We start from the raw sequence: 23082 nt of genomic DNA, 5'->3' as shown, positions 1-23082 counted from the left end.
ACCTCGAGATTTGCGTGGCTTTCCCTCTAATGGAAATACAAAGCTGTGTGAATTATGTGATTCATTAGGGTGTTCTTCTAAGACTTGTGACTGGGATCAGACAAATTCCTTGCGGAGTTCGCCGATCAGATCTGTTGCAATGATCAGTATGATGCAGACAGATCGAGGAATGAACTTCGAGATATGAACCACCTTGCTCACATTATGGTGTCCAGTGGGGATGTGGAAACCGGGGTAAATCCTCAGGTAATAGGGTCCAGTGGTGGGTACTTGGTAAATCTTATCTGCACCATCTCCAACTGAGACACTGCTGCTTGATTGAGGAGAAGGGACAATTGTTGGTCAATCAGGTCTTCTGGTCGTGCACTGGTTAAGGGGTACTGTGGGCCCCCACTCGGCTCGGTAACCAAGGTAACCTCCCGCCGAGCCATCCGAGAACCAACAGCAGTGAAATTTGGTTTGTCCCATTTTCCTGGTGATGGGAGAACTGCAGGAAGGTAGGAGGCCAAGTCTGCAGGGGACAAGTTGGAAGAGGCTGAAGAAACAGGAGGACACATTGGGAGTCTAATAGAGTTATCGTTGGATTGACTATTGACACAACTCAGTGGAACACCCGAGTATTGCCGATACAAAATAGAGTGAAAGAAGCACTTTGCTTGATGAAATCTCACATAATCCAGTCTAGTGAATCCTTTGGGTTCATTTTTGCAGCCACTGGACTCGGACCCATAGCTTATGCTCAAATTGGACGTCAACTCATCTCAGCGCCTAATCTCTTCTGGCCTCGGCCAGCACAGAGTGCAGAGGGACTCGGATACCAGTGGTTGGTGGAGTCAGAAGTTGGGGTGGGTGGGGTGGGTCATAAATTTAGTATTAATTAGAAACATAAGTAGCGAGATTAGAAGATTTGTTTTCACTCAAAGGCTTATTAGAATAAGGAATCCATTCTCGCAAATAGCTAATGAAATTAATTCAGTGACATTTAGGAGAGACTTGAAGGGAGCAAGGAATACAATTAGGTCGATCTGCAGCCAGGAGATGAAAGTTTCTCCCGCACGGGCAGTGTTACGGGGGTGTTCACTTTCATCGGATCCACCGCCCGTTTGACACCTCACCTGCCCGGCAGTAACAGTGAAACTCACCCCGTAGTATAGGTTACTGGTAGGGTCATAAGAACATAAGAAATAGGAGCAGGACCGCCCGCTGCCTGGACCAGTTGATGGCCGCCTTGGCCAGGCCCAGGAGCAGTCCCACGAGGAGGTCCCCCGACCTGCCCGCTGGCCCCCCGCACCGGGTGACCAAAGATCAGGAGCGTGGGGACTGAAGTGCAGCTAAAAATCGAGGGGGCAGCCCCTTTAAATAATGGAAGCGGGGCTGTAACCTCTCACATTCAATAACAGGCGCTACATAAGAACATAAACAGGAGCAGGAGTAGGCCATTCGGCCCCTCGAGCCTGCTCCGCCATTCAATAAGATCATGGCTGATCTGATCTTGGCCTCAACTCCACTTTCCCGCCCGCTCCCCATAACTCCCTTATTGTTCAAAAATCTGTCCATCTCCACCTTGAATATATTCAGTGACTCTGCCTCCACAGCTCTCTGGGGTAGAGAATTCCAAAGATTCACGACCCCGAGAGGAGAAATCCCTCCTCAACTCCATTTTAAATGGGTCAAGGTGCTTTATATCAGACATCCAATTCTGAACGTCCGCCACAAGTTGTATTCCCACACAGCAGGAGTGAGAAGGATGCTTGGCCAAATGCAAAAAAAGGGACCTTTCTGGAACAGCTAGACGGAACGTCCCTCAGCTGTCTACTAAATAGCCATGATGTCTGACGTACAAGACGTAAGGGAGACTGAGGCGCAATCCGAAGACTACGTTTCGTCGCAGCTGAAAGGTGACTGATGGAACATCTTACCTTGCATCTGCTTCACTGTAATATTCTCTGGCTACAATATCTTCAAATAGTTCACCCCCAGTGACCCTGCAGGAGAAGGAGACAATCGTTAAGCATGTACACAGACAAGGCACTTCTTAATTATTCATGCTTTCATATCAGCTGGAGTATTGTGTCCAATTCTGGGTGTCACACTTTAGGAAGGATGTCAAGACCTTGGAGAGGGTGCAGAAGAGATTTACCAGAATGGTACCAGGGATGAGGGATTTCAGTTATGTGGAGAGACTGGAGAAACTGGGGTTGTTCTCCTTAGAGCAGAGCAAATTTAATCGAGATTTATGGAGGGGTTTTGATAGAGTAGAGAGGGAGAAAGTGTTTCCAGTGGCTGGAGGGGCGGTAACCAGAGGACACAGATTGAAGATAATTAGTAAAAGAACCAGAGAGGGAGAAGAGGGGAATTTTTTTACGCAGCGAGTTGTTGTGATCGGGAATGCGCTGCCTGAAAGGACGGTGGAAACAGATTCAATAATAACATTCAAAAGGGAACTGGATCTAGACTTGGAAAGGAAACATTTGCTGGGCTATGGGGAAAGAGTAGGGGAGTGGGATTAATTGGAGAGCTCTAATTGGAAGGCTCGATGGGCCGAATGGCCTCCTTCTGTGCTGTACGATTCAATGATCCTAAAACTGCTGCAGTGACTTGGCCTTCCAAGAACCGGATAAAGGAAAAGAAACACCAGGGGTGCTTAAAGTATGATCCCTTATTTCAATTACTTCCTGTTTTGACAGTAATACATTTTTTTTTTTTTTTTGAGAGACTCGTACTGATTATGCATTAACTCTTGCAGATTTTGGAGTGAAGAGCAGCAATTGTTTTTCTGGTTCCTTATGACATGAAGGCAGTGGCATAGTCTGGGCTTCAGTTTCACAAGAGCTGACAGCTCGCCACAACCTTGCTCGAGTGCTCAGACTTGCTAGCATGAGCCTAGCCATTGGAACACGAATGGGCTGTTTGACTGTGGGGGGCATCGGAGCCAAGGCCAAGCCCGTCATTGTCCCAGGATTTGGCAGAAATGTTAAATGGCTACTTTGCATCAGCCGTCACCACTGGCGATGACGCTGGGTTACCAATAATATATGGCAGGGCTGATGTTCAAATTGAACATGTCATTAGAACATGTCATAAGAACTAGGAGCAGGAATAGGCCACTTGGCCCCTCGAGCCTGCTCCGCCATTCAATAAGATCGTGGTTGATCTTGGGCTCAAAGCCACTTCCCTGCCTGCTCCCCATAACTATTGACTCCCTTATCTTGTAAAAATCTGTCTATCTCCACCTTAAATGTATTTAATGACCCAGCCTCCACAGCTCTCTGGGGCAGAGAATTCCACAGGTTTACGACCCTCTGAAAGAAGAAATTCCTCCTCATCTCAGTTCTAAAAGGGCGACCCTTTATTCTGAGACTGTGCCCCCGAGTTCTAGATTTCCCCACGAGGGGAAACATCCTCCCTGCATCTACCATGTCGAGCCCCCTCAGTATCTTACATGTTTCAATAAGATCACCTCTAATTCTTCTAAACTCCAATGAGTGTAGGCCCAACCTGCTCAACCTTTCTTCATAAGTCAACCCCTTCATCTCAGGAATCAACCGAGTGAATCGTCTCTGAACTGCCTCCAATGCAAGTCTATCCTTCCTTAAATAAGGAGACCAAAACTGTACGCAGTACTCCAGGTGTGGTCTCACCAATACCCTGTACAGTTGTAGCAGGACTTCCCTGCTTTTATACTCCAACCCCCTTGTGTCGAAGTAAATGTGGATGAAGTCCTGACTAGAATGAGTGATCTTAAAGCAGATTGGGCTGCTGGTCGTTGACAGCATTCATCTGCGGGTGCTGAAAGAAATGGGGGCTCCTGTACTGAACAGTTGGCTGAGGAACAGCTGGCATTGCCCTCACTGACTGGAGAGAAGGCTGCGCAACCAATACTTAGAGGGCAAAAGTCCGAGCCATGAAACTACAAGCCCATTAGTTTGACCTCACTTACAAGAAGGGATCATCAGAGATGCCCGACACACCCACCCACCCACCTCGACAGAGGAGTTATTGGAGAGTCTCGGCAGGGCTTCTGGACAAGTCTCACCAACCCTGTTGGACTTTTTGAAGAAGTTACAAAGTTGGTGGATGTTGGAAGCCCGGTCGACATCATGTATTAGACTTTCACAAAGCTGCACAAAAGACACCTCAATAAAGCCGGTTCGTGGTTGGCTAAGGAACTGGCTGCATTCCCGTAGTCAGTAAACAGTTATTAACAAGCAGTGGTTCTGTATGGGGACCATTCACTAATGGAGTGACGATCAACGATCTGGATAAAGGCAGTGGGGGAAACTGCCCGCGGATGACGCAGAGATGTGTGGGTGTTGGAGCCTTAAAATAAGAGATTGCAGGTAGGTCTGCATGCCATGGGGGAATGGGCCCCTATCAAGCAGATGTCTTTTAATATAGATCAATGTAGGGGGGTGTACACTTTGGTAGAGGCAACTCCAAGCATGGTGTACACTACGCAAGGTTGTGTCCTCAGGGCTGCTGAGTGGGAGATGGACCTGAGATTATCGTGCACAATTCACAGCCATCTATTGACCAATGCAGCAAGGCAATTTTAAAAGCAAAGAATGATGTTAGAATGTAATGCCAGGACAAGTAAACAGAAAACTAGAAATACTTTGTACACCGTTTTGGTCAGGCCATGTCGAGAATATCACATCCAGTTTTGGTCCCCTCTTACAGAGTGGGATATCGAGGCCCTGGAATAGGTTCAGAGGAGGAGGCCCACTAGATGGATCCTTAGCTTAAGAGTCATCTGTTACCAGGATAGGCTTAGCAAGCTGGGGCGTTTTACTTGAGAAAATCTTAAGACTTTGATATGATTTAATTGAGATCTTTAAAATAACCAAAATATGAGACTGGGTCCTAGTGGATAAGCTATTAGATCTAGATAGTTTCGGGAGGACCAGGGGGACATGACTTCAAGTTACGCAAGCATAGAACTAGGTTAGATACGATGAGGTACTTCTTTTCACAGAGTCATGGACCTCTGGAATCTGTTGCCAGCATGTGTGGTGAGTGTAGACTCGCAGCAATCATTCAAAAGGGAACTCGATGATTCCTGAGAGTGGCTGACGTATAGAAGGAAGGTGGGTCATTGGGGGGGCTTGTGTCATCCAGTCACCATGATCTCCCGGAACTTGCCCCATCACTTTCAGGAGTCGGAGAGATTTTTTCCCCCCCTAAATGGCCAGAAGGGTTTGTTCTTTTTTAATCTCAGCAGTGAGATAAATGAACAGTTAATAGGTTCTGGTGGTGTTGGTTGAGGGGAGCTGAACTGACACGCACTGTAGTTATGACAAAAACAAGCCGTGGGTCAATTATCTCGTCCTGGTGAGGATCAAGTTGCTCTTCCAGATCAGTTGCCTTGGTGATTTCATCACTGTTCACTGTTTCAACAAAATAGACAGCAATAAAATCCCACAAAGCATCTTGTACTTTCAGACACGGGACTGACGGCGAGGCTCTCGTTGAACTGTGGCCAAATATAGACGAGGCATGAAACTACCCTTCTGATTGCAACAAAGCGCAGCAATCCCACACTTCACCGAGACACACACAGGAACTTTCCTTCAATGTGCACATCATTTTACTGTTCACCTTACTGCCCCTGAGAAGAGATTGAAGGACACAGGATGGCAGCGGGTGAAGATCAGAATCACAGAATGATCCAGCACAGAAGGAGGCCATTCAGCCCGCTGTGCCTGTGTGGGCTCTTTGGTAGAGCTATCCAATTAATCCCACTCCCCTGCTCTTTCCCCATGACATTCGCGCCACACAAGTGCCAGGCAATGACCATCTCCAACAAGCGAGAGTCTAACCACCGCCGCTTCACATTCAACGGCATTACCATCGCTGAATCCCCCACCACCAATATCCTGGGGGTCACCATTGACCAGAAAATTAAATATATGTGGCAACAAGAGCTGGTCAGAGGCCGGGTATTCTGAGGCGAGTGTCTCACCTCCTGACTCCCCAAAGCCTTTCCACCATCTACAAAACACAAGTTAGGAGTGTGATGGAATACTCTCCACTTGCCTGGATGAGTGCAGCTCCAACAACACTCAAGAAGCTCGACACCATCCAGGACAAAGCAGCCCGCTTGATTGGCACCCCATCCACCACCTTAAACATTCACTCCCTCCACCACTGGTGTACCGTGGCTGCAGTGTGTTCCATCTACAAGATGCACTGCAGCAACTCGCCAAGGCTTCTTCGGCAGCACCTCCCAAACCCGCGACCTCTTCCACTTAGAAGGACAAGGGCAACAGGCGCATGGGAACACCACCACCTCCAAGTTCCCCTCCAAGTCACACACCATCCTGACTTAGAAGTATATCGGCCGATCCTTCATCGTCGCTGGGTCAAAATCCTGGATCTCCCTTCCTAACAGCACTGTGAGAGCACCTTCACCACACGGACTGCAGCGGTCCAAGAAGACGGCTCACCACCACCTTCGAGGACAACTAAGGATGGGCAATAAATGCTGGCCTTGCCCACGATGCCCAGATCCCATAAACGAATAAAAAAAGTCACCCTAATCAGGGGATTCAGGTTAAATCAAAAGACCATGGGCCTGATTTTCTGGATCGTGCGGGAAATTTTCTGGTTCCCCGAATGTCGGGTTCCGACCCAAAAAAAAATGGGTCAGCCAGTTGCATGCAATTTTCCCTCAATTGGCCAATTCATTTCCAGCGTGTGGGAACCCTTGCTAATTGACTATTTTCAGTCAGAAAGCCCCACAGTATGATGTCATCATTCGTGGTGCTTTCAAGGTCCACAGCAAGCATTGCTTCCTCTGTTGGCTTCCAAACAAACCATACAGGATGGCAGAGGAGCCTGCAGCAGCTGTGGCCAGTGCCAGACCCCGAGCTGCCTCCAAATTCGACGAAGCTTCACTGCAGGCATTATTGGATGGAGTTAGGGCCCACAGGGAGGTCCTCTTCACTAGGTCAGGCAGGAAGAGGCCTCCCACGGAGACCAAGGCTGCATGGATGCAGGTGTCAGCAGATGTCAACTCGCTGGGAGTCACCAGAAGAACATGGATACAGTGTCGGAAACGATTCCATGACCTTCACCGTACAGGAAAAGTAAGAATGAAGTTTCCAACACCCTCAGCCTGATCCCCATTGCCTTTCCCCACCAGCACTCAGCTTTAGCACTCTCTTCCTCCACATCCCACTTCACAGTCACATCCATGCACCCTTACCCATTTCATCTCTCTCTATGCTCACATTCACATAACTATTCCACCATGCAGCCCTCACACTCCCTCTCACTCTGATGCTTTGAACACAGCTGACGACACACAGGGAGGGCCCTTGGTCTTGCAGCCTCACTCCATCTTTGTCTCCCTCTAAGTATCTATGCTATGCAAGCTCTACACTCACTCCTTCCTTCTCACTCAAACTCCACTTGTCTCCCTCATTGCAGGAAAAGAGAGCTCACAACAGAAAGCGAGCCAGGACTGGAGGAGGCCCACCCTCAGTAGCCCACCTGACCCCCTGGGAGGAAGGAGTGCTGGAAATTGTTGGGGCTGATGTGGCCGCGGAAGTTTGCGAAGGAGAGACGGGGGCAGTCCCGCAAGCTAGTGACAGAATAGTTTGCCATCTCTCTCATTGACATAGCATGAGTCGCTGTTATGATTTTGAAGCTACATCATTTGGACTTATGAACATCTGCCAACTCCAATGTGCATGTAACCTTGGCATCACATCCCTAACTCCTTCCTCTACTCCCCCACAGGACCATCCAGAGCCCCCGTCCCCACTGTGGAGGAGGAAGAGGCTGTGCAGCCAGACTCCTCAGAGGAAGCTCCAACCTCTGAGGGCGCAGCGTCAGCAGAAGTAAGTGCACCCAGCACCAGTGCAGACACTCACACCTCGGGGGGACCTTCGGGACATAGAGTAGTGTTGTCACCTGGTGTTTCACAGCTCACAAGTGAGCCTCAGCAGATTCTGGAGACAGGGACAGCAGTGGAGAGTCCTCGTCGGAGGGCGCAGGACTCTGCCAGCTCAGCTCAGCTGCGCTGCATGTCGACCCTCTGCCTCTGGGTCCATCCGCAAGAGAAGAGGTGATGGATCTCCATGCACAGATGCAGGAGTCTCTAGCAGGTTTTGTCTCCAGGGTCGCTGCGAGTGTGGAGCAAATGGAGGAGTCCATAGCGACCATGACCAGAGCCTTTGTGGAGTCATTGGCGCATGAACGCATCACCATGGAAAGGTTGGCAACCTCCATGGAGGAGATAAGTCGCCAGGGTATGGAAAACATGGTGAGTGCTCATAAGAGAATGACATCTCTTGAGGAGCGATGGCCATCTATTGAACAGAGAAACCAGACTTTCATGGAAGTCCTTCTGAGTAGGACTGCCAGTGCAGATACAGGTCCCCATGGCCCCCTAATGCGCAGCAAGGTGCTCTCAAGCCACTTCCAAGCACTGGCCCCTTCTGGCCTGTGCAGCTTCAGGTGAGTGAGCAGCAGCCTGGTGCTCATCCTGCTGTTCCTGGTTCTGCTGCTGCCGCCTCTGCTGCTGGAGATCCTCTAATGGCAAGAAGGGAAGGAAAAAAAGGCATCCTATGCTTCTCGTAGATGCCTCCGCTGAGGAAGCGCTGAGTGAGGGTGGCGAGAGGGGCTTCCCAGGAGCTCACATTGGAGAAGTGTGTGAGGCTCCAACCTTCCACAGCTGTGCCTAAGCCTTGAACAAGTAGCCCCAAGCCTGCAGCAACAAGGCCCTTCAACATACAAATGCTCTCCGATTAAATCTCAGCTTTCCCGAATGACCTGCAGCTGAGAGCAAGCAAGCTGGGATGCTTCACGCCAGGTTTCATCAGCGGGGTTCCCCGCAGGCGTGTTTAGCGTGGGAAACCCTTGAAAATAGCAAGGGCCCCTTAAAATGGCATTAAACATGCCAATAATTGCTGATTAGGGTCCTCACGGCCAGTCCCGCCAGCGGCGGGCAGGACTGATTCGGGTCGGAGAGAAACGGCAGTCCGAAAGTCGGACGGGGCGGGGAATCAGGCGGGGGGGGGGGGGGTCGCGACCCCCTGTTTTTGCGATTTTCCCCGCCCACATGCCTGAAAACCCGCCCGACGGCTGGGAGAAAATCAGGGCCCATGAGTGGGTTTGGTCCATCAAGTTAAGGTATCACCCGGCCTGCTCAAATAGCTGTCCTGCTCAAATAGCTTTCCTGCCCTGGTGACCCCATTCCAGGTTTGGATCACGAAACGTAAAAACAAACTGAAAACCCAAGTTCTGCGTACAATTTATTTGGGGCCGAGATGGTTTGCTTTTGAAAGCTGTTAAGACACTGGCCCATTTACAGTGTGGCTGCCAACCTCACAGGACACCAGGTTGGGACAAAGAAACAACTGCTGAAACGTGGCCCGTGATCAGGGCAAGCGATTCAACATCCTCAGAACCTCCCGTACTGCAATTTGCTGCACGAGTTCTGCAAGTCTGAAGTTTCTAAAGAAGTCCTGGAGGCAGGGCAAATGCAGGTTGCGGAGTGACCAGGTTATCCCGACTGTGATCTACAAATTAGCACCACTGGCAGAGCCCCAATTCAACGACAACGTGCATTTATATAGCGCCTATAACGCCGTAAAACGTCCCAAGGCGCTTTCACAGGAGCGTCATCAGACAAAATGTGACACCGAGCCACATGAGGAGATATTAGGACGAGTGGCTGGTCAAAGAGGTGGGTTAGTGGTTAGCACTGTTGCCTCACAGCGCCAGGGATCCGGGTTCAAATCCGGCCTCGGGTGACTGTCTGTGTGGAGTTTGCACATTCTCCGTGTTTGCGTGGGTTTTCTCCGGGTGCTCCGGTTTCCTCCCACAGTCCAAAGATGTGCGGGTTAGGTTGATTGGCCATGATAAAAATTGACTCTTAGTGTTAGGGGGGATTAAATACGTGGGGTTACGGGGATAGGGCTTGGGTGGGACGGCTGTTGGTGTAGGGACCGGGTGCTAGGGTTTGGATGATCAGCCATGATCTCGTTGAATGGCGGAGCAGGCTCGAAGGGCCGAATGGCCTACTCCTGCTCCTATCTTCTGTGTTTCTATGTTTTAAGGAGCGTCTTAAAAGGGGGAGAGAGAGATGGGCGGAGAGGTTTAGGGAGAGAATTCCAGACCTTCTGGGAGCTGGGGCTGAACAAAGAAGTGAACACAAACTATCAAAAGACACGAGAGAGAAAAAGAGCGCAATAGAGAGCGAGAACACGAGAGAATCATCAAATCTGCGCACCAGGTCGGAAGGAAGAAATGTTCTCTATCCCTCATCGGGGGCACTGGTGCCAGGGGATGGGATGTATTTTTGCAGACAGCCGCAATTCTTGGTGTGTGTGTGTGTGATCTGTGCTCGGAGTGGGTCTGTGCTGCAGCAGCCAGTCGGAGTGCTGCAGTGCAGATATTGCTCTGTTGAATTCTCTTTCTAATTTGTAACAAAAAGAATCGATCCGACAAATGAGCAAAGGTGAGGCAGTGACATTGAACAACAACTTCATCGCTTGCAGACAAATGAGCTAGCGATACAAAAAGGACCGCACGAGAACACCCTGCAAAGCTGACGATGATCTGTCGGCACATTGAAGTCCAGGTGCAAGTGTTGTCCCTTCTGCCTCAATGCACACAGCACGCTGCGATCTGTTAACGGGATTTCAATCTGGGTTGTGTGCATTGGCTCTGTTCAGTGCTCGCTGTATGGTGTCCAGAAGGACTGGCTTTAGGAGCCGTACTAGCGTAACATAGGAGCTCTGAAGGGATTGGATTATATAACCAAAGTGCCATTGTTAGTGTGTTCCCCCTGCCGCCCCCTTTTGCAATTTATTACTGAAAAATTAACCATTTGGCAGTGTGTGTGTGTATAAATAACACACAGAGTAAAATGGGTAATGTTCAAGAAAAGGGGGATTTGGGACAACTTTTTTTTAAATTTACACGCCTGGCAGGCGCAAGTTTAATGACTGAAGTCAGCTTAACCACAAGTGATGAACAAGCAGATACAGGACAATGGAGCCGGATAGAGAAAATAGAGTGAGAAAAGAACCCATTTTACAAAGTGTTTTATACACGACAGACAGACACAGCATGCTATTATGCTGTGACACACAGCTACAGTTTCAGTCACACTGGCCCCGATTACCTCCAGGTGGATTCCCTCCCCGCTCAGGCCCGAGTTTAAAATTACAGTCGGGTCTCAGTGATGTCATCGGGCTGCAACATGCCTATGGAAGGAAGGACCCTTGCTGGGCTCCGGGCACGAGTCCTCGCTGCCTGCTCAGGAGAGCGGGTTAAAATTGCAGATGTTGCCATCGTGGCGGCTTTCGGACAGGTTAAGAGCCCAGGGCGACTTTAACCGCCCACCCGCCAGGTTTCTGCTGAGCGAATAGGGTTAAAATCGCCCCTAATGAAACGGTGGAAAAGTACAAGCTGATAATATAGAAGACCATACAACAGGCTATTTCAAGGCAATACATCAAAAATATAGACGCCGGTAATATTCTTTTTTTTTTGTACTCAAAATTCATCTTGGGCTCAATGTCAATGACCACTCCTGCAAGGGGACCTTTTTCCCCTTAAGAGCTGGAGTGCGCCCTTTCTTGCTGAATATCTAGTTTAAGGTAGCGAGGCGGGGGTCAGATGGAGACCCTTGTCCATTGCACTCAGTCTTTATACATCACATGCCAGGAAGTACTCCCACCCACCCACCCACCGCCCCCTCTCTCCCCCACCGCCCCCCGACTATCAGACCATGTCTCGGGCTATAAATTTATTCAACATTATTAAACAGGAAAATAAACAGTACTCCGTGTTTGTTCTATATTTACACAAAAGAACCAGAGACGACATGAGGAAAGATTTGTTTTATGCAGCGAGTTGCTTTGATCTGGAATGGGGGGTGGAAGCAGATTCAGTAGTAACTTTGAAAAGGGAATTGGGTCAATACTTAAAGGGGAGCAATGTGAATGGCTATGAGGAAAGGGTAGGGAGTGGGGCTAGGCCTGCGCCGGCTCTTTGGTAGAGCTATTCAATTGATCCCACTCCCCTGCTCTTTCCCCACATCAGCCATCCAAACAAGGGATTCAGACTAAATGAAAAACCGAGAACGGGTTTGGTCCATCAAGTTAAGGTACCTCTTTCTCGCAACTCTGGGTGAGGTTGAAGCTGCAGGAAGTGCAGCTGATCAAAGTGCCTCCCTTTCAGCCACTGTCTTTAAGGGCCTGTCAGTATGGGGAGTGTCAAGGCAGTGCTTCCCTTGATCCATGTATAACTTGTCATAGAGGGAGTGCAACGAAGGTTCACGAGATTGATTCCTGGGATGGCGGGACTGTCGCATAAGAGATTGAGTAAACTAGGCCTGTATTCTCTTGAATTCAGAAGAGTGAGAGGGGATCTCATTGAAGCATACAAAATTATTACAGGGCTTGATAGGGTGGATGCTGGGAGAATGTTTCCCTTGGCTGGGGAGTCTAGAACCAGGGGCCACAGCCTCAGGATAAAGGGTCGGCCATTCAGGACTGAGATAAGAAGAAATTTCTTCACACAGAGGGTGGTGAATCTTTGGAATTCTCTACCTCAGAGGGCTGTGGAGGCTCAGTCATTGGGAATATTCAAAACAGAAGTCGATAGATTTCTGACTAGTAAGGGCATCAAGGGATATGGCGATAGGGCCGGTGAATGGAGTTGAGGCAGAAGATCAGCCATGATCTCAGTGAATGGCGGAGCAGGCTCGAGGGGCCGAATCCTGCTCCTAATTCTTATGTTCTTAGGAATCAATGCCTGATGATTATTTGTTGCAGTATAAAGAACGTATTGTTCAGAGCAGTACCTCAGCCCCTTAACAAAAAAAAATCCAGATGGCACAACCTTTGGCAGGAGGGTCGGTAACCAGTGGATGCAGATTTAAGGCAATTGGGAAAAGAGCCAGAGGGGAATAGGAGAATTTTTTTTTTAATTTTTTTTAAACGCAGTGAGTTATGACGATCAGGAATGCGCTGCCTGAAAGGGCGGTGGAGGCAGTGTCAATAGTAACTTTCAAAAGGGAATTGGATAAATGCTTGAAAAGCAAAAGATCTGCAGGGCTGTGGGGAAAGAGCAGGGGAGTGGGACTAATTGGAGAGCTCGACCAAAGAGCCGGCACAGGCACGATGGGCCGAATGGCCTCCTCCTGTGCTCTCTGATTCTGTGATTCCTTCCTAGCTCCACACGGGTCACATCAGTGATGTCAGCACAGCGCACACAGCATGCAACACGTATGATGACGCGTGTGATGTGGGCGCATCTGCGGACCAGATTGTTTTGCTGCCAAAACCAGGGGCCATAAATACAAGAGAGTCACTCATCCTATCCAGGAGAGAATTCAGTAGAAACTAGAGAGAGTGGCGAGAATGTAGAACTCGCTACCACAAGGAGTGGTTGAGGTGAACAGCGTAGATGCATTTAAGGGGATTAACCGGTGAGGGAGAAAGGAATAGGAGGTTATGCTGAGATGAAGCAAGATGGGAAGAGACTCGTGTGGTGAATAAACACCAGCACGGCCCAGTTGGCCTGTGTATTCTATGTAAAAACAACCGGAAGTCTCAGCAGCTTTCCTCAAATTTTGGGAGGAAGTCAGTCAGTCAGAACTGATTTTCACGATCCCTATCTGTTAGGCTCGGTAACTCACCACACAGGGAACGAGCCACTGGGAATATTCATTTTAACAGCTTACCTCGTTGCTCCTGCGAGAGAAGCAGAGAGAATCTTAAAAGGTGTTGGCAGTATTTTTTTCTCGGAATGATGCAGTTGAAACCCAAGCCAATCCAAACACTATTGTAGGTTTGCTCCACAGCACCACTTAATGCCCAGCGAGTACTCTGGACAAATTCCAGTTGGCTCCATTCCCCAATACTCATTTTCTTGTGTTCCCTTTATCTTAGACAAGAAAGGGTAAGGGCTGTCGAGAAAGCGTACACACGGTTGGCCTGTGCCCAGGCAGCTGCCTGTGCTCTAACTGAAGCTGGCTACCGGGAGGTGGTGGAGAGCGGTCCTCACTCCGCCACTCCCCACGACAGCTCAGACAACAGAGGAAACCCACTCTGCAGGAAATAGCTGGCAAAACAGACGCCTGTTACTGAGCCGCACAATGGACTGGAGCAGCAAGCTGCTGTCATCATGTAAGTGTGTGTCTGTGCGTGTGTCTGCCTGCTGAGGGGGAATCTAGACTTGTGGGTGTGTGCGGTGTCCAGGAGGTAGGTAGGTGTGTGTGTAGGTGTAGGTGTGTGTGTAGGTGTAGGTGTGTGTGTAGGTGTGTGTGTAGGTGTAGGTGTGTGGGTGTAGGTGTGTGTGTAGGGGTGTAGGTGTGTAGGTGTAGAGGTGTAGGTGTGTGGGTGTGTAGGTGTGTAGGTGTAGGGGTGTAGGTGTGTGGGTGTAGGTGTAGGTGTAGGGGTGTAGGTGTGTGGGTGTGTAGGTGTAGGTGTAGGGGTGTAGGTGTGTGGGTGTGTAGGTGTGTGGGTGTAGGTGTGGGTGTGTAGGTGTAGGGGTGTAGGTGTAGGGGTGTAGGTGTGTAGGTGTAGGTGTGTGGGTGTGTAGGGGTGTAGGTGTAGGTGTAGGGGTGTAGGTGTAGAGGTGTAGGTGTGTAGGTGTAGGTGTGTGTGTAGGTGTGTAGGTGTAGGTGTGTGTGTAGGTGTAGGTGTGTGGGTGTAGGTGTGTGTGTAGGGGTGTAGGTGTGTAGGTGTAGAGGTGTAGGTGTGTGGGTGTGTAGGTGTGTGGGTGTAGGTGTGGGTGTGTAGGTGTGTAGGTGTAGGGGTGTAGGTGTAGGGGTGTAGGTGTGTAGGTGTAGGTGTGTGGGTGTGTAGGGGTGTAGGTGTAGGTGTAGAGGTGTAGGTGTAGGGGTGTAGGTGTAGAGGTGTAGGTGTAGAGGTGTAGGTGTGTAGGTGTAGGGGTGTAGGTGTAGAGGTGTAGGTGTAGAGGTGTAGGTGTAGGGGTGTAGGTGTGTGGGTGTGTAGGTGTAGGTGTAGGGGTGTGTGTGTGTGTGTGTGTGAACGTGTCTGCCTGAGGAGGTTGTTTTGCAATGTAGAATGGATATTCTGCACAGAAAGCAACTCCTGCTATCTGACCCTGTGCCAAAACAAACTCATCCAGCTGGATCGATCAGGAAAGTGAAAAACTCTCCTCAGGATTTTGGTTTATTTTGCAGGATCTAAAAATCAGTCCTTACCTGTAAACGGCAGGGAAGTGCAAGGCTGAAAACGATACCCTGCGTCACCACCTGCCATTCCTGCCCTTAATTAGCACAAAGTAACAATAACTGGTGTCCCTGGCATAGGGGCCGTCCAGTTTGTCAACGTGGTTCGTCCTTCAAACATGTGGTGTGGACCTTACACGCTGGTAACCAGCACACGATTAGCCAGAGGGCACAACGACAGCAGACACGCCAAAGCCTCTGCCGTGTAATGAATGGCAGTGTGGAAAGGCAGGAGCCAGGTTATAATTAGACCGACACGTCAAGCACTCTGACAAGGTGAAGGGTTAGAAGAGCCTCAGTCCAGCCCAAGCTGTGCACGCACGCACGCGACGAGACTGCACGGGGCGAATCCCGACACGGCTGCAGGGCCGGTCTTCCCTGCATTCCGGCAAGTAACAAAGGCGTCAAAAGTGAAAGATGTCGACCAGCCTGTCGGCTGCTGTCAGTTGTTCCCCCGGGCTGGGCCCGTCATTAGCAGCAGTGGAATTAGGCGGGGAAAGGTGAAGGCAATAGATATACAGTGCTTCTAAAAAAAAAAAAAAAACAGCCACGGTCAAACTCGCTACACCTCGCAGCCACTTCATTTTAAATGTGAAATCCCAAATACCTCAGGCACTATCACCAGCAGTTCCACTGTGTGGAAGCTTCCCATTTTGAAGTATCCTTTGCCCTCCCTTCCATTTGTGCTTTGATTCCAACCACCCATCACCCTTCTGGTTCTTCACAGACCCCTGCGGAACATCATTCACCACGCCTCTTCCGTCTAAGAAGCCTCCCTTTATCTCTGCTCTTTGCTTCCTGCCCTCCACCTTACTCTCTGTCCACGCGGCCACACTCCCTCGAGGTCCTGTGCCATTATCGGACTCCTTTTACTAGCTGTATTCATTGAGCTCGAAGCAGATGAACGTGCATTTAGATAGCACCTTGTTAATTCTCTCGAGGCAACCCAAAGTGCTTAGCATACAGCCCCTGTTGCATTGTTGATAAATGCAGCAGCCATTTTGTCGCAGAAACAGCAATGACTTAATGAGACCCGAAACGTCGACTCGATTTTCTCTCCATGGATGTTGCCTGGCCTGCTGAGTTTTTCCAGCATTTTCTGTTGTTATTTCGGATTTCCAGCATCTGCAGTATTTTGCTATCGTACTAATGACTTAATGAAGTTAATCGAATTTTTTTTTGAAGACTTAGATTGGGAGGGAATGGGGGTTGGGATTGTTGGCCAGGATACTGGAAGACGACCCTGCATCTCAAAAAGGAATGCCCCTCAAATCTGCACTTCAGAACTATAGAGTGTGTGGGAGGTAGGAGAGTCTGGGAGACACAGGAGGTAACTCACCCCCAATCTAGGAAAACGGGACAGGCTGCCCCAGGTAGCCCACCTCCAGGAGGAGGAGGAAAATCCAGGCCTCTGCCTCAATGTTGGCGCAGTGTCAGGGGAAGTTAACCTCCATTTGACCTGCAATGTACCTGATCTGGAGACAATCGAATTCTGATTTTCTCTCCACGGACGTTGCCTGGCCTGCTGAGTTTTTCCAACATTTTCTGTTGTTATATCGAATTCTGATGGTGGGCAAAACCCTCAAAAGAGTCTCACTCAACATCCCCCCCCCCCAACAGCCGAAACCCTTGGCACCGGCCAAATACCGAGAAGAATGGCACTGATCATCCTTGGACACATCTGTAATCCTAGAATCATAGAACCACACAGCACAGAAGGAGACCGTTCAGCCCACTGTGCGGCCAAGCTGTGAGATCAACATTTATCTCTTGGAAGATAATTCTTAAGTAGCTCCAACAAGATTTTACAGCCTCTTTCTTTCCCACTCTTCAACAATACAGACTCAATAGAGGATGATTTAAACAAGGAAAATGTATTTCTGCAGCATCTTGTAGATTAAAACTGCATTGGGAGTGAGGGGGGCGGGGAGAATAGTGGGAGCACTGGGATATTTCACAAAGCTGTCACGTTCAATGTAAACTTCCCAATACAGGAAACTTTGGTTTATCCGGAGGTTAACTGTCCGGAAAGCTCGATCCACCGGCAAAAATCAGGAGCCGTTTCGTTCGGTTTTTTTTCTTTTCATTGCTTTTTTCCTCAACAGTCAAGCTCTGCAAGGTCTCGCTGAAGCTGTTGCTAAGCTACAGAGACGCTTGCAAGGTACGGCCGACTGTTTAGAAGCTGTAGGGTTTGCTGATTCACGGAACTGAAAATCTCCGTATGTTTCAACATTAGCGCTGGTTTGTCCGGCAGTTTTGATGGGACGGCAACAGCTCGGTCCCGTCGGTGCCGGATAGCACAAAGTTTCCTGTAAATCTTTGAAAATGTTTCCTCAGAATTGTAACAGTTACCCAGGGATTGACACGATTATATTGTACAGCGTCGAGTCTCAATTTAAACTCGTTTAATCTGAATTATCTGTTTGTTCGAAATTGAAATCGGGTATTGTTAAAAATGTTTCATTCGTAGTGCTATAAAAGTCCAAGTCTTCTGGAGCAAAAATAGGACTGAATTAGCAGGATGTGTGCACCATTATACCAACAGGCGATCTGCATTAACATATGGTCCTGTCAGCACAATGTTCTTCAGCTCGAACATGCAAATACAGTGCAAAATTCCCAAAATGTAAACTTCCTCCCCCTCCAGAAGATTCTTCAGTCTGATTCAACCCTTCTAGTATTTTCAGTTTCTGCAAATCCAGTTTCCAGGGTGTGGCCGTATTGCAAGACAGCACTGGGACGTCGACAGGTCATTAAACAAGGGCTCTCGACTCGTCAACAGGGATTCCACTTCTGTCCCGCATCTCGAGATCGAGGGCAGCAGATCACAACTGCCGGATTTTTCAGTTGTGAGAGGTGGGAATCTCCAATTAATTATTGGGGGAACTCAGATCTCAGACATGCACATCGACCGTGGTTATAAGGCCATCTTCCAGGGCCAAGCATGAGCGGGTTTAGAAGGCAGTGTGCACTGCAGTAATTGCTCCTCCAACACATTAGAAAAGGTGATGTGGGCAGTAACTACTCATGATACTAGTCTCCCACTCCCCCCTCAGATTCCCAGTATCTCCCACTCCTCCACTCAGATTCCCCATCTCCCACTCCCCCCCCACCCCGGATTCCCCGTCTCCCACTCCCCCTCTCTGATTCCCTGTCTCCCACTCCCCCTCTCTGATTCCCCGTCTCCCACTCCCCCTCTCTGATTCCCCGTCTCCCACTCCCCCTCTCTGATTCCCCGTCTCCCACTCCCCCTCTCTGATTCCGTCTCCCACTCCTCCTCTCTGATTCCCCGTCTCCCACTCCCCCTCTCTGATTCCCCGTCTCCCACTCCCCCTCTCCCACTCCCCCCGATTCCCCGTCTCCCACTCCCCCCCCACCGATTCCCCGTCTCCCACTCCCCCTCTGATTCCCAGTATCTCCCACTCCCCCCTTTCAGATTCCCAATATCTTGCACTCCCCCCTCTCTGATTCCCAGTCTCCCACTCCCCCCTCTCTCAGATTCCCAGTATCTCCCACTCCCCCCTTTCAGATTCCCAGTCTCCCACTGCCCCCCTCTGATTCCCAGTATCTCCCACTCACCCCTCTCTCAGATTCCCAGTCTCCCACTCCCCCTCTCTCAGATTCCCAGTCTCCCACTCCCCCTCTCTCAGATTCCCAGTATCTCCCACTCCCCCCTTTCAGATTCCCAGTCTCCCACTGCCCCCCTCTGATTCCCAGTATCTCCCACTCACCCCTCTCTCAGATTCCCAGTCTCCCACTCCCCCTCTCTCAGATTCCCAGTCTCCCACTCCCCCTCTCTCAGATTCCCAGTCTCCCACTCCCCCTCGCTCAGATTCCCAGTATCTCCCACTCCCCTCCTCGGATTCCCAGTATCTCCCACTCCCCCCTCTCAGGTTCCCAGTCTCCCATTTCCCTTTCTAAGATTCCTCGTGTAAAACAGTCAGGAGCCCAAGACCAGCAGGTGTGTTAGTGAGACGGCGCTATTACTGACCAGGCTTCCAATATGGAGTAGATGCTTTACTCTAGTAGATCAATTATTCTAGATGATCAGTACTCACAAGTCAAACACGAGGTAGTGGAATCCTTCTTCTGATATGCTGTCATGGAGACGAACTGAAAAATAAAGGAATTCTCCGTAAGTTCTGGTAATTGAAACACTCGATTTACAAACAATCCAACCACTGAGGCTGCTCCACTTGCTGAAGACAAAGGCTAGCGATTCATGTTGTACAAAATGGTGGAGATCCGAAATGAGAATGAAGGCATCTTCGAGGAAGCTTTGTGATCATGGCCCTGAAAGGTTTGATGATTTTTTTCCCCTGCTAGTTCTGAGTGTTGATTCTCCGGTGTGGCTTTGAAAGCTCAATATTTGGTATCTCACATACTCTACGTTGTCTGGTAAGCTGCCAACCATCACTACCGGACTAGAAGAGAAGGTCACACTTTCCCTTACTTGTGCTACCTTTTCTAAACTTTTCACTAAAGTGACAGGAACATAAGAGGTCGTCATTCGGCCCCTCAAACCTGTTCCGCCATTCTTTCAAACCATGGCCGATCTGCACCTCAGAATCAGAATCACAGAAATCCCACAGTGCAGATAGAGGCCATTTCGGCACATCGAGCCTGCACCGACACATATCCCACCCGATCCCCGTAACCCCTACACCAACACATATCCCACCCTATCCCCGTAACCCCACGTATTTAATCCCCCTAACACTAAGGGTCAATTTTATCATAGCCAATCAACCTAACCCGCACATCTTTGGACTCCATTTAACCTCAACTCCATTTAACCACCGTTGCTCCACTTCTCTTTACCCTTACTCAACAAAGATCTGTCGACCTCAGTCTTAGAAATTTCAATTGTCCCAGCATCCACAGCCTTTCGGGGATGCGAATTCCAGATTTCAACTCTCCTTTGTGTGAAATTTGCTTCCTGCTTTCAATCCTAAATAGCTTAGCTCTCATTTTAAGCCCTCTTGGTCTGGATTGCCTCAACAGAGGGAACAGTTTCTCTGTATCTACCCTATTGAATCACTTCATTTTAAACACCTCAATTAGATCACCTGTATTAGATCAACCGTCGAAACTCAAGGGAATATGAGTCAAGTTTATGCAACCTGACCTCATAATTTAACATGTTATGTCATAGAAACATAGAAGATAGGAGCAGGAGTAGGCCATTCGGCCCTTCGAGCCTGCTCCGCCATTCAACGAGAATGTGCAAACTCCACACAGACAGTCACCCGAGGCCGGATTTGAACCCGGGTCCCTGGCGCTGTGAGGCAACAGTGCTAACCACTATGCCATGTCCTGGTGTCATTCTGGTGAATCCACGGCCATGATATCCTTCCTGAGGGTCGGTGCCCAAAACTGAACGCAGTGACTCCAGGTGGGTTTGACCAAGGCTCCGTACAACTGGAGCAACACCGCTTCACTTTTCAATTCCAACTCCCTTGACAGAAGGGCCAACAGTGGTTTACAAACTTTTCTGTGCGAGGAATCTGCTGTAAATATTGGCCAGGACACTGGGAGAACTCCCCTGCTCTGCTGCGAAACAGTGGCCGCGGGATCTTTTACGTCCACCCGAGAGCACAGACAGGGCCTCGGTTTAACGTCCCATCCGAAAGACGGCACCTCCGACAGTGCACCACTCCCTCAGCACCGCACTGGAGTGTCAGCCTGGATTTTGTGCTCAAGTCCAATATCATACGGGATACTTTCCTTAATTAGCCGAGGCATAGAATAGAAGGAGCAGGGAGGTTATGCTAGAACTGTATAAAACACAAAGGCCACAGCTGGAATACTGTGTGCAGTTCTGGTCACCACATTACAGGAAAGATGTGATTGCACTAGAGAGGGTGCAGAGGAGATTTACCAGGATGTTGCCTGGACTGGGGAATTTTAGCTAGGAGGAAAGATTGGATAGGCTGGGATTGTTTTCTTTGGAACAGAGAAGGCTGAAGGAAGGTTTAATTGAGGCGCATAAAATTATGAGGGGCCTAGATAGAGTGGATTGGAAGGACCTATTTCCCCTAGCAGAGAGGTCAATAACCAGGGGGCACAGATTTAAAGTAAAGTAATGGTGTATTTGGATTTTCAGAAGGCCGTCGATAAGGTCCCACACAAAAGGTTGGTGAACAAAATTAGGGCACATGGAATACTAGCATGGATTGAGAATTGGTTAACAGACAGAAAAAGAGTAGGGATAAACGGGTCTTTTTCAGGATGGCAGGCTGTGACTAGTGGGATACTGCAAGGATCGGTGCTTGGGCCCCAGCTATTCACAATCTATATCAATGATTTGGATGAGGGGACTAAATGTAACATTTCCAAATTTGCTGATGATACAAAGCTAGGTGGCAGTGTCAGTTGTGAAGAGGATGTGAAGAGGCTTCAAGGGGATCTCGACAGGCTCAGTGAGTGGGCGAGAACATGGCAGATGGAATATAATGTGGATAAATGTGAAGTTATCCACTTTGGTAGAAAAAACAGAAAGGCAGATTATTTCCTAAATGGTGAAAGACTGGGGAATGCAGATGCTCAAAGGGACCTGGGTGTCCTTGTACATGAGTCACTGAAAGTGAATGTGCAGGTGCAGCAAGCCATTAGGAAGGCAAATGGTATGCTGGCCTTCATTACAAGAGGGTTTGAGTACAGAAGTAAAGAAGTCTTACTCCAATTATATAGGGCCTTGGTGAGACCACACCTGGAGTACTGTGTACAATTTTGGTCTCCTTACCTAAGGAAGGATACACTTGCCATAGAGGGAGTGCAACGAAGGTTCACGAGATTGATTTCTGGGATGGCGGGACTGTCGTATGAGAAGAGATTGAGTAAACTAGACCTGTATTCTCTTGAATTCCGAAGAATGAGAGGGGATCTCATTGAAGCATACAAAATTATTACAGGGTTTGATAGGGTGGATGCTGGGAGAATGTTTCCCTTGGCTGGGGAGTCTAGAACCAGGGGCCTCAGGATAAAGGGTAGGCCATTCAGGACTGAGATGAGAAGAAATTTCTTCACACAGAGGGTGGTGAATCTTTGGAATTCTCTACCCCAGAGGGCTGTGGAGGCTCAGTCATTGGGTATATTCAAAACAGAAGTCGATAGATTTCTGACGAGTAAGGGCATCAAAGGATATGGCGATAGGGCCGGTGAATGGAGTTGAGGCAGAAGATCAGCCATGATCTCATTGAATGGCGGAGCAGGCTCGAAGGGCCGAATGGCCTACTCCTGCTCCTATTTCTTATGTTCTTATGTCATGGTAGAAGGATTAGAGGGGAGTTGAGGAGAAATTCTTTCACCCAGAGGGTGGTGGGGGTCTGGAACTCACTGCCTGAAAGGGTGTTAGAGGCAGAAACCCTCATCGCATTTAGAAAGTACTTGGATGTGCACTTGAAGTGCGGTAACCTACAGGGCTACGGACCAAGAGCCGGACAATGAGATTAGCCCGGACAGCTCTTTTTCGGCCGGCACAGACACGATGGGCCGAATGGCCTCCTTCTGCGCCGTAAATTTCTGTAAGCCCCTGGAGTGGGACTTGAACCCTTGACTTTCTGACTCAGAGGCGAGGGTGCTACCCACTGAGCCACGGCCGACGCCGAGAATCAGGCTTGTGCACATTCTTCTTCAGTGTGTGCATGCCGATGTAAAACCAAGTTCAAAAATCCCGTTAGATTCTCCTGTAGCTTTTCGTGTCCATGGACGACATCTTATTCCTGAAATGATGACAGATGATGCAGACGTCACTGTCAGAACCTCTTCTGATTTGCCCTTCAGTCAGTTGCCTCTACCAGACGGGATGAGATTTGGGGGGGGGGGGGCTAGCTCATTTAGACCGGAAAAATCAACCAGAA

At 49.2% G+C, this 23082-nt stretch overlaps 1 protein-coding gene across 50 annotated transcripts in view; it reads right to left on the bottom strand.

Moving 5' to 3' along the window:
* The window catches only part of LOC147097971 (calcium/calmodulin-dependent protein kinase type II subunit beta-like), a 298097-nt gene that overhangs the window by 125511 nt on the left and 149504 nt on the right, over positions 1 to 23082 (bottom strand). For all 50 annotated transcript variants that reach the window (XM_085971126.1, XM_085971096.1, XM_085971103.1 and 47 more), the window contains exons 4-5: positions 19279 to 19333; positions 1920 to 1985 (exon numbers count right to left, since the gene is read on the bottom strand). In XM_085971126.1, the coding sequence (XP_085827252.1) occupies positions 1920 to 1985; positions 19279 to 19333 (121 nt within the window). The remainder of the gene's footprint in view (positions 1 to 1919; positions 1986 to 19278; positions 19334 to 23082) is intronic.

The sequence above is a fragment of the Somniosus microcephalus genome, chromosome 30 (assembly GCF_052327205.1).
Source record: "Somniosus microcephalus isolate GS21.2 chromosome 30, FLI_Smic_1.0, whole genome shotgun sequence".
NCBI classification, from domain to species: domain Eukaryota; kingdom Metazoa; phylum Chordata; class Chondrichthyes; order Squaliformes; family Somniosidae; genus Somniosus; species Somniosus microcephalus.
This window is presented reverse-complemented; position numbering and strand designations above follow the sequence as displayed.